The 11,068-nt window shown below is 43.3% G+C and overlaps 1 protein-coding gene across 3 annotated transcripts; it reads left to right on the top strand.

Annotated features, from left to right (window-relative positions):
• The first annotated feature begins 507 nt into the window (after positions 1-507).
• Positions 508-10,319, top strand: PRELID3B (PRELI domain containing 3B). 3 transcript variants are annotated; one of them, XM_514752.6, is made up of 6 exons: positions 508-775; positions 4,839-5,007; positions 6,193-6,282; positions 6,712-6,782; positions 6,899-7,001; positions 8,343-10,319. In XM_514752.6, the coding sequence occupies exons 1-6, from the start codon at positions 744-746 to the stop codon at positions 8,460-8,462; spliced, it is 585 nt and encodes a 194-aa protein (XP_514752.1). In that variant the 5' UTR covers positions 508-743; the 3' UTR covers positions 8,463-10,319. The 3 variants fall into 3 exon arrangements, with proteins under 3 accessions (XP_514752.1, XP_001140346.1, XP_054530555.1); XM_054674580.2 differs by having other exon boundaries at positions 534-775; positions 6,899-6,971; XM_001140346.6 differs by lacking the exon at positions 6,193-6,282 and having other exon boundaries at positions 525-775.
• The last annotated feature ends 749 nt before the right edge of the window (positions 10,320-11,068 follow it).

The following is an 11,068-nucleotide window of genomic DNA, read 5'->3' as shown; positions in this document are numbered from 1 at the left end:
TGTGCCCGGCCAGGAAGCTTTTCTACCCGACCCCTGGCACCGTGCTTCCGGACCGCATCCCTCGTAGGGGTATTATTCATGGGCAGGTCTGATGTTAGCTTCTCCGCGTCACGCCTTATTTATCCCCTCCAAGGGCTGCAAGCTCCTGGCGGGCAGGTGGGACGGGCACAGCTGATCGGCTGGGTGGCTGGTGGATTTGGGACAACAGCCCGGGCTGACCCAGGAGGTGGCTGGAACTCTCTATAGGGCATCAGGAAATTTTGCACAAGTGACCACCACAAGGAACATCTATGTCAGCAGGCTGACCGCATGCGTCCACACGCCTCGAAATGCCAGGCGAGGATGTGCTGGGCCAGAAGGACAAGGAGGGCCAAGCGGGCTCGCAGGAACCTCCTGGACCTGACCCAACTCTGCCCAGAGGTCAAGGCTCGCTACAAGCCCGCCGCGCCTGCGCAGCACAGCGCCCGCGCCGGCCCCTCCAGCTGCCGTCTGCGGCACTGCGCCGGCGCGATGCGCCCGGCGCTAAGAGGCGGGGTTTCCTTGCGCCGCGCGCAAGGCTGGGGCAAAACCCGGGCCGGGATAGGGCGTGGGGCCGCGCGTCTGGACGTCCCTCGCGTCGGGCCCGACAGCGCCTGCGCGCTGCGCCGCCGGCTGGGGTGCTGGGGGCGGGGCAGGGGCAGGTGTAGCCTCTGTGCCTCGTTGTCCCCTGGCGCTACCCGGACATCGCTCAGGGTGCCGGCACCATGAAGATCTGGACTTCGGAGCACGTCTTTGAGTAAGTTTGGGGCGCGGGTCGGCTCCGTGGAGGGCAGGCACGCCGGCCCTGGAGTCGAGACGAGGCAGAGGCGGCCCGCAGGAGGCTTCTAGGCGTCGGGCCTAGCGAGGGGAGCGAACTCTGAAGCCTGCGGGCCCCGGCGACACGGAGGGCAGACCAAGGTCACGACCCCGAGGCGCCCTAGCCGAGGGGACGGCCCCGACCTCCAGACCCAGGCGGCCTTGCGACCGGCAGGGCTACGGGGCCACTTCCGGGCTGTCCCCCACCATGAGGTAGCCTCGGGCCGGCGGCTTCCTGAGGTCCTGGGGGCGTCGCGGAGCACGAAGCCCTTGACAGCACTCAGGGTTGCCACATCCCGCCCTGTGAAACCCCTTTGGGACGTGGACCCGAGGATCCCAAGAGGGAGGTGTTGGTTTTCTCCAGAGTGTACTTTCCCTGGCCGCCGTTTGGGTGGAGTTTCTACCTTCGAATGTGAATTTCGGGTGAACTCTGACCGCCAGGATGTGAAGCCTTTTCACAACTCGTTCATCTACGCAGCAGAGCCTCGGATTTGGAATTCAAGGTCTAGCTCTGGCTGTAACAAGCGTGTGACCCTGGGTTACCCATTTTCATCTGAGAGATGGAAAAGGACGGTCGTCAGGGCCTACCCGTGTTAGCTCTTTGAGGCCACGTTCAGGAACATCTTTTTGGATAATGTGAAATGTTTACTAACGAAAATAGGCCTTGAACCAGTTGGATGTGGAGAATTATATTCTCTTCCAGGTCCCTGATTCCATTTACAAAAGAGCCACAAATTTAAGCAGCGAAATCCTTTTTTTTCCCGAGTTACCTGCTCTGTTCCGCTGATCTTAATGTCGTTGCCACACTGTTTTAATTAGTATAGCCTTGTAAATAAATATGCTACAAAGCCATTTATGTTTTTAAAAATGTCTCTGAAGGCAACTTTTTTTTAAATTTCTTTTTTGAGGCAGAGTCTCGCTATGTTGCCCAGGCTGGAGAGTAGTGGCGTGTTCTTGGCTCACTGCAACCTCCGTCTCCCGTGTTCAAACGATTCTCCTGCCTTGGCCTCCCAAGTAGCTGGGATTACAGGCGCCCACCACCGCGCCCGGCTAATTTTTGTATTTTTAGTAGAGACGGAGTTTCACCATGTTGGTCAGGTTGGTCTCAAAGTGATTCGCCCTGGTCAGGTCGCACCTGACCTCAGGTGATTCGCCCGCCTTGGCCTCCCAAAGTGCCGGGATTACAGGTGTGGGCCACTGTGCCCGGCCTCTGAAGGCAACTTTTAAAACGTTGTCCGCATTTGTACTTAGTGGGACACATCCTAGGGCCTGCTGTATCCTGCAAAGTATAGAATACTGGAATCAGAAGGAAGCTTTCTTTTCCCCCTACTGTTTAGTCTTTTTGGGAGGAAAAAGACCCGAAATTTGTAGTCATTTAGATGTTCATTAACCTGGTCACATTCATCACTAGTCCATTTCAGCTCCGAGGATGTTTAATTTCAGTCCTCTTCCAGGTTTGCATGCTTCAGTCCTCTTCTGGGTTTGCATGCTTCAGAGGTGCTTGGCACTCAGTCTCCCTAGAAATGTCTTCTCCCATATCTTCCCTAACTCTTCTTCCTGGCTCATCCCCTCCTTCCCTCTACACTCTTTCTGCCTTTGTCTTCAGCTCTTCCCTGTCTTTTCCCATTCAGTGTAAATGTTCAGTGAGATTCTGTGTTGGCCTTCCTATATTGGATTTTACCTGTGATCTTAATTTCTTTTTTGTTTCTCTTTTTGTCACAGACTTTTTTTTTGTCCTGGGAGAAGCAGCCCTGATCCGTGCTTTCTCCCCACATAATCTGAGCTGTTTGGTCAAAGTCCCAAATGATAGGTATACATTTATGGCACCCAGATCTGTACCTTGAGCTCCAGCCTCTCTTGAGCTTCGCTTTTCATTTTCAGGTGCCTGTTAGGCATTGCTACCGTCCTGTCCCACAGGCCCTTAAAACTCAGCCTGTCTGAAATTGAAGTCATCATCTCCCCTGACAAATCTGAGCGTTGTTTCTGATCTTTAGGATGTCACTCTCTAACAATGTCTAAGTCATCATTCTACATCTTATCTGTCTTTGATTTTCCAACACTTTTCTTCTGAGGCCTATAGTTGGCATCCAGGTGAAGTCATTCATTGATTCCTTCAACTTATAGAGATGCCCAGTATGTGTCAGCCACTGTTCTTTGGATTGATTACATTTTCATAAGTAAATCAAGACCTCGATGCTGTGCCGGTGGAGTTAATAATGTCCTCACCTTGTTTCAAAGGTGAAGAAGTTGGACCAGTCAGTGAGCCATAGCCAGGTCCTCCTGATTCTACTTTGGCGTGGTCTTTGAATGTCTTCCATTGTGAGATCTTTTCCACGTAATTATGTTAATACAGCTCAGATTAATTGCTGGAAGATTAATCATAATAAGTATTGTTTGTAATGTTTGAGCTGGTTATGGTTCATAAAGCAATCTTGAGCCAAGCTAAGTCAACATCAATGGTTTCAAGTTGGTTCAGAAAGGAGAGATGGACTAAATTACAAATAATGCATAACCACCCTGAAGTCCTGCGATTATTAATTTTTTAGAGAGGGTTGGGGGAAGAGGTAAGGGCATGGAAGCCAGCTAACCATGGCATATGACTGGATGGAGACCTGGGGAGGGTTCATCTGATTTTCATTTTAGAGAGTTGGCTTGGTAAGAATCAGTGCTTGGCCTGTATGCTTCGATTTGTGGGGACACTTCAGATTGATGAAGCAACTCTGCTTATATACCTGCATTGATTGCTGGATAAGGCTGGAGACTAAAGACAGAATGAGGTTCATTGGTACAATATTGTATAGAAAAGAATATTATAATGAAAACATTAAAAATGATGTCACTGGTTGTCCAGGGTTCTGGGAAATTAATGGAGTTGAGATTTTCCTTTTGTCAACAAGATGTAGTTGTCAATCTGAGTTCTCTAAAAGGTTGGAATAATGTCTACTTGTTTTACTTTTAGAAAAATAAAAAGTAATGCTGTGTGGCTTAACAGTCATTGTAGCTTGAAACATCATCCCCAGATCTTGTCTTTTTCCTTTAAGTGAAGATGAGAGCACAGATAAGTAGTGTAGAAGGCATCAGAATCAGACTGCAGGTGGACTAAGTCACCTTTAATACTGATTGTACTTAATAAGGGGTCCTTTTGAAAATGATATTTTTTGTACAAGTGTCTTATTCACAGAAGTTGTGAAGTGAACAAAGGTTGCATCACATTTTGAATCACCCAAGCACATGTGCCTTTTTGAAGAAAATAAAGATACTGCAAGTTCTCAAGTGATGTGATATTATTACCACTTCAATACTAGGTGATAAGCAAGTGCTTATTATATTAAAAGAGAATATTAGAAAATAGTATATTAGGAGTGCACCTTAAGGACATTTTATTATATTGAGTGACCTTTTCAAAACAGAAATCAGAATCACTCTTTTGAGAAAAACAGTAGATAAAGATTGACTGGAGGAGCCACTGTTATTTATTACATTAAAATGAAGGGAAAGTTCAATAATTAAATCAATGCTTTGGATCTTTTTGTGATCCCTGTAAGAATTTATAGTGCCCATAAACTCTTTTACTTTTGTTACTTCCGTATAAACTGATAGAATTGGGGTCAGAAAAAATAATAAATGGCATAATGATACTTTTGGCTATTTGTTTCAGTGGAACATAATTTTTAAATACATTTTCATGAATCACTGGTTCTTCCTAGAAACAATTTACATGTGAAAGTGGATAAGGATAAGTAGGAAAGATGGTGTAAACTGCTTTGATCTTTATAGATATGAGTTTTTTTACATAGCCTGTATTGTGGAAAAATACTGAAGCCTGTTAAAAATGTAGATCAGTTTCCCATAATCATCAGTGTTTCAGAAGGTAATTTTTCCTATGTAAACTCATTAAACTTACATTGTAATGAATGATTTGATAGATTATAAAAATTGTTTAACTCATATGCATAATTTTAAATGTTTGAATTTTTTTTTTTTTTTTTGGTTCACATCACCAGCCACCCGTGGGAAACTGTTACAACAGCTGCAATGCAGAAATACCCAAACCCTATGAACCCAAGTGTGGTTGGAGTTGATGTGTTGGACAGACATATAGATCTCTCTGGAAAGTTGCACAGCCACAGACTTCTCAGCACAGAGTGGGGACTGCCTTCCATTGTGAAGTCTGTAAGTGTGTCTTTATTCCCAGAGAAATGTGACTGCTGTAGAGAAGTTTTCTAAACCGCATTATACTTTCAAATAGGTTGTGGGAGCGGATTCTGAATGTCATTTTTTGCATCCATTCAAGTTGTATTATAATAAACTTGAATTATGAGTGTATAATGAATTGGAAATATTATTACAGTCTTCATGAAGGCACCCGATAAAATTTTCTTAAGGAAGCCAGCTAATGCCATGTGATCTGAAAGGAGTTCTATTCTGCTTTTTCTGCTTTTGCCAGCGACTTGAGACCAATACTAAGGTTTGGCAGTAATGGTCTGGTCATAATTGTTAGGTGACAGTTCTGTGGTCAGTGGTGGGTTGTGTACATTAAGTAAGGACTATGTTCTCGGACTTGTTATTGCCACATTTGTTCCAAGGTCTGGAACTCCTTCCTGTACATTTAGAAACAATTCTATTCCCTTAAGAATGAGCAGGCTTTAGTGAGCAGATTTTACCAGGAAGAAACTAGAATGCCAGTTTACCATAATGCGAGAAAACTGGTGTAATAAGTGGATCCAGGTTTCTTTAGAGGGTCTCTTTATGGAGAGTAGGTTCACTAAGAAAACTAAAGTACACATTTTCAATAGGAATGTACTTACTGCCTCCTTATGCAAACCATAGTGCAGACACAGAAACAAGCAGGGTCAGGGGGTGGGCTTGGGGTCATAGCACAGGGAGTGACAGTGGACACTGACGTGTGATCCTCCGTCGTAAGAACGCTGTTTTTCTGTCTGGAGAATGAAGCTGAGGTGCCCCCTCCCTTGGGCTGTTCTAGGAAGATACTGACAGATGCCTTTGAGTTCTCCTTTTTCTAGCTGCCATGTTGCCCCAAACCTGATTTCCATATCTCAGCCTCAGCGCTCCACCGTCGCCTTGCGGCAGATTCAGCGTGGTGCCTCACGTTGCAGACGTTCTCAGTGGGCTGGTTTCTAATTGCCTCTGGGAAAAGTTTTTGTGTCTGGCAGTCTCCTCTCATCCATGATATGTGAATAGGCCTCCTTTCTGATCTTTGCTTGTTTCCTCTGGTTTTTAGGAAACAGATTTTTGGTTCAAAATATTGTAACACATTTTTTCCTTCAAATAAAATATTGATACACTTGGTAAGAAATTCTTCCTCCTCTGATTCCTAGTTCTGAATGTTTTACTTAGCTTATTGGTGCAGCAAGAACGAAAACATATGTGCAAGAACATTCTGTAGTTGATCCTGTAGAGAAAACAATGGAACTTAAATCTACTAATGTAAGTCTTGGCTCCCTTTTGTTTCATTTCGAACTGTCTGGCTGAGTTCTTTGTCCCTCTCCTAGTTGCCGTGGAAGTGAGTGCGTGTTCATGATGTGGTTCAGAGAATCCCTGCTTATGTGCTGGCCTAACTTGGCCCTGGATGTTGCTTCCTTACCCTTCCTGCTCTCATGATCTTGCCTATCTCTAAGGGGATAGCACTCAATAAAATGAGTTTGGGATTATGTGTATTATCATTATTATACTTTATTTCCTCAACTTTGCTTTTTAAATAAAAAGTAGGCAGTGAATAGTTTATGCAGTAATAGCAGCGGTTTATTTATTGTTTTGTATGTTTAGTAAGATTTTGGCTTGTGTGTTGATTTTAGCAACATTTTGAATCTTCAGTTCCAAAATGATTTGATCTTTTTTTTTTTCTTCATTCTGTAGATTTCATTTACAAACATGGTTTCAGTAGATGAGAGACTTATATACAAACCACATCCTCAGGATCCAGAAAAGTGAGTAAAAAATATTTTAACAAATGTATCGTAAAGGGTGTTTAAGGTTTTTTTATCAAGTTTTTTGAAAATGAAAGCTGGGTCATCTGAACCTGTGTGAATATGTTTTGTTCCAGAACTGTTTTGACACAAGAAGCCATAATCACCGTGAAAGGAGTTAGCCTCAGCAGTTACCTTGAAGGACTGATGGCAAGTACCATATCCTCAAACGCTAGTAAAGTAAGTGAGGCTGCTTCTTGGTTATTATTCCCTGGTTCATTTCCTGGGAATGGAATGGGGTGCTGACTGCATGTGTGTCCTTGTAAGCTGACCCTTGCCCATTCTACCATAGGAAACTGCAGCACGTTGGGCAGTTACTTACAAAGGCTCTGGGTTCACATCCAAGCTCTAACTTTTAGCCTTTTAACCTTGGGCAATTAAGTTAACCTTTCTATGCCTCAGTTTCCCGTTTTTAAAGTGGAGATTACCCATTTTACAGGGTTGATGTGGAGTAAATGAGATAACATATGGAAAGTGTGTAGCCTGAGGCCCAGCACTGAGGAAGTGCTCGATGATGTGTAGCTGTGTGTCATTTAAAGCACTGTTTCTCAACCTTTTTTCACTGTTGTCTCCCCCCAACTCATTTTAGACATTTTTTCCCTAATTGCCACCTCCATTAAGTTATATATCATATACATATGTGTGGGCTTTATACATTAAAAGAGGGAGATTTTTTCCATCCCCCCAAGAACCAATTTTTGCTTATTGAGAATGCATGATCTGAAACAGTAAGTTTAGAGAAAGATGCCATGCACTGTTACATAACACATGGTGAATGTGGTTATCAGGAGATACTCATGGATGCCTTCTCTGTGCCATGCAGAGTGCTAGGCTAGACAGGGTATACAGCAGGGAGCAAAACAAATGTGGTCCCTGCCCCCGTGGAACTAAGAGGCAGGTGACATTAATCATACAGCATGTAATTAGGAAAGTAAAGGTACAGAAAGGTATGAGAGTGCTTATTGAGTGTTCAGTAACTGATGTTTCTGCTGAGTGCCAAATGGGGGCAGGTGGATTGCGAGGGGTATTCCAAGAAGAGTGTTCTAGGTGGAGCAGCTGCGTGTGCAAAGGCCCTGAGACAGGAAGTAGGGAATGCTGTTTTTCAAGGAACTACATAGAACACTAGGAGAGAAGGGGTGAGGAGTGAGTTGAGGACCAGATCCTGCAGGACCTTGCACAGGATTTTGGTTTAAAATGTAAAGAAAAGGGATTTGACCTTCTTGCCCCTAAAAAGGGGACCACTATAATAATGAAACAAATAAGACATTCTGTCATTTAATTGTAGATTCATTTGAGAACATCTTTTGCATACAAAATAAAAGTCAGTTTATGGATCAAGCCAGTTGCTCAAGGCATTTGATGTTTGCTAAATAACATTAGAAAAAGCCAGGACAAAAACGATCTGTCATCCTGAGATTGAGTTAAACTTGTCACGCCCCTTGTTACTTCCTGGTGTGTCATTAGTTCGATATATGCCTTTGCTCTCCCTCAGTAACAATAAATGTATTGGATTTTTTTAAGGGCCGAGAAGCAATGGAATGGGTAATACATAAATTAAATGCTGAGATTGAAGAACTGACAGCCTCAGCAAGAGGAACCATAAGGACTCCAATGGCAGCAGCAGCGTTTGCAGAGAAGTGATTGTGACAGTTGGTAGACAACGTCGGGTACTCCAGGTCTCTCCAAACTGACTATATATTTATTTGGTATTTTAAAAATACAACTATATTTTGGGTAGTTTTTTTTTTTTTTTTTTGATAAGTTGGTGTAAGGCTATGTGACTTGATCAAAACAGATGCAGGGCCTCTAAATAAAAGGGATCATCTGAAATTAATGTTGTTTGAAATTACTATCTGATTTTGAGGGTTCCAGTATCTCTGTGAAAATTCAACAAGAACTCCTTGGAAACTGGTATTGATATTCAGTCTCCTTAAGGTAGATTTTTCAAGCTTTTCATACATTGGAACTCCACCTGACTTTGGACCAACCCCAGAACAGAGCAGAGCCACCTCCTATAGACGCCCATTGCCCTGCTGCTGTACACTTCAGCAGCTTGCACAAGGGAGCTCACTTAAAAGGAGAAATTGTGTAGTTTTAAAATATATTTTGTGTAAAATACCTTACTATGCTATAAACCACCATTAAAAACCAGTGTTTTGATTTGGTACTTAAATATTTTTGGAGTGAAAATTATCACTAAAGTAACATGACTCCAACAAAAGTATGGTTTCATTATAAAAGAGTACTGTATTGATTTGCCCAAGTTTTGTAACTTAGTAAAGGTATTAACTTCCTTGGATTTGTACTTTGTGATTTAGTATGCTGTATCGTGGGCTGGTTATGTTAACTGAAAAAAATAAAAGTCATTACCTGAGTTTTGCAGTGCTCTAACTTAAACAGAAGAACAGCTGTTCACATCTTTTAGCATTTCACATTTGCCTAACTTAAAAATTGCCATGTGTCAAAATCATGGTTTTGTAATTGCTAAGGCATGATATGTCAGGTTATTTGAATATAATTACTTTTTGAAGTAATTGTGACCACAAAACATCTTTTTTACATGAAGGAGCTGTGTATCATTTGAAATTACTCAAATGATGTCTTGCTCTGAGGCATAAATCCCAGGTACTTAGTGTTTTTAATAATATGGTGCCACTGCAGGATTTGGGGGCGGTGGGGAAGAACAAGGATAATGGTAGGGGGAGGCTTGGCCTGAAACTAACCACTGAGTGAATTGCACTGCAGGTTTTACTTAACGGGAATTCCTTATTTGGGATGTCAAGAGGGCAGCTGCAAACTGAAAAACAATCCAGTAAATGTACTTTATGTACTGTAGCAGGCAATTAACCATTAAATAATAGCTTTGACATTTGCAATTGTTGCATAGAGACTATTTTTGCTAGAAGATGATTAGCTCTTGCCTTTATTTTACAGTGCTTAGTGTGATAAACTTCTAGTCATGTTTCCTATCCAAGAGACCAGTTAATATATGTACATAAACCACAGAAATAGTATAACACACTATTTTTAAATTATCGTTTTCCTACTTAAATTTTGTTTAGCTTAAGACTTCTTAGGACATTTGTAAAAGCAGGTTAAATTTAATAAGGTTTCTGATTTTTTTTTGTAACCGGAGATAGTTTTTACAAGTGAAATAACATTTCAGCTAAATAAAACATCGCTAAATAATTGCTATTTGATGAAAATCTGCTTTGTATAATTTCTGTAAATTATCCTTGTTCTGAAAAAGGTGTAATGCCCTAATATTTTTAAATCCTTATCCTTTGATTTTTTTAAAACTGACCTATTGATAAAACTATACATTTTCATTTTCCAGTGCAGTTAGTTACCTTTTTAAACATAAATGCACAACAAGCAAATGAATTTAAGAGAACTAAACTGGAATAAGTGTTCATAAATGAAACCCTTGGACTATTTAATAAAGTTGAAATGTGGATTAAGGAAAACTTTTGTTAATAAAAACTTTCTTTTAAGTGATGTTTTTCCTGATTATAATTTCTTTTTAGTAATTAAAGGTGAAGGGCAAAGGCTTTTTTTTCTTTATGAGAGAAACACTTTAATTCCTAGACTGTGAGCCTTCACTGCGTTGGGTTAGTTTCTCTAAATCACAGGCTCTGAGATGAGCATTTTCCCGGCCGCGTGGCAGTTCCCCTGTGCCTCCAGTGGGTTTTCCTCACATTTTTCTTCCCATCCATTCCGGGCAACAGTGGCAACTGTTGCCTTACCCTCCGTCTTGTCGCACATCGGAAGCAGGTCCTAGAACTACAGAAAACGCTAGGGGGTCCTCCACTGGGTTTCCAGGGTTTAGTGTCACTCCGAGAAAGGGGGTGCCCTAACAGCCTTTCTAAATCTCAGCTCTCAGGACACGCTTGTCTGTCCACAGATTTAAAAAAGCCGGCGCCGTTTCCCTGAAGCGGGCGCAAAGCCAGGCCCTCGGAGCGGCCGTGCCCGCGCCGCCTCGCGTCCTCGCTTCCCGAAAGCACGCGGCTCAGTGGTCCTTAGCGAGCGGGGACACCCCGGCCTTCTTGCCCCGGTCGTCCCCGCCGGGGTAATACGGAAGGTCGGGGGACACACGCCCCGGGAGCTCTTGGAGCCAATAGGTGGGCGCGGCCGGCCGGCCCGCCCCGGGATTGGCACCCGCAGTCCAGACCGCGCGCGCCCATTGGCTCCCGGCGCCGGGGGGCTTCCGCGGCAGGGCAGCAGGGGCCGTGCTCAGGGGCGGGGCC

Source organism: Pan troglodytes, chromosome 21 (assembly GCF_028858775.2).
Source record: "Pan troglodytes isolate AG18354 chromosome 21, NHGRI_mPanTro3-v2.0_pri, whole genome shotgun sequence".
Taxonomy (NCBI): Eukaryota; Metazoa; Chordata; class Mammalia; order Primates; family Hominidae; genus Pan; species Pan troglodytes.
The sequence above is the reverse complement of the archived record's forward strand: the minus strand, read 5'-3'. Positions and strand labels throughout refer to the sequence as shown.

What these genes read in the sequence shown, in the direction of transcription:
- PRELID3B (XM_514752.6), top strand. Translation starts at nt 744, where the DNA reads ATGAAGATCTGGACTTCGGAGCACGTCTTTGA. An exon ending in TGCCTTCCATTGTGAAGTCT is followed by an intron (nt 5,008 to 6,192) that starts GTAAGTGTGTCT and finishes TGTTTTACTTAG; the next exon opens with CTTATTGGTGCAGCAAGAAC. An exon ending in CATCCTCAGGATCCAGAAAA is followed by an intron (nt 6,783 to 6,898) that starts GTGAGTAAAAAA and finishes GTTTTGTTCCAG; the next exon opens with AACTGTTTTGACACAAGAAG.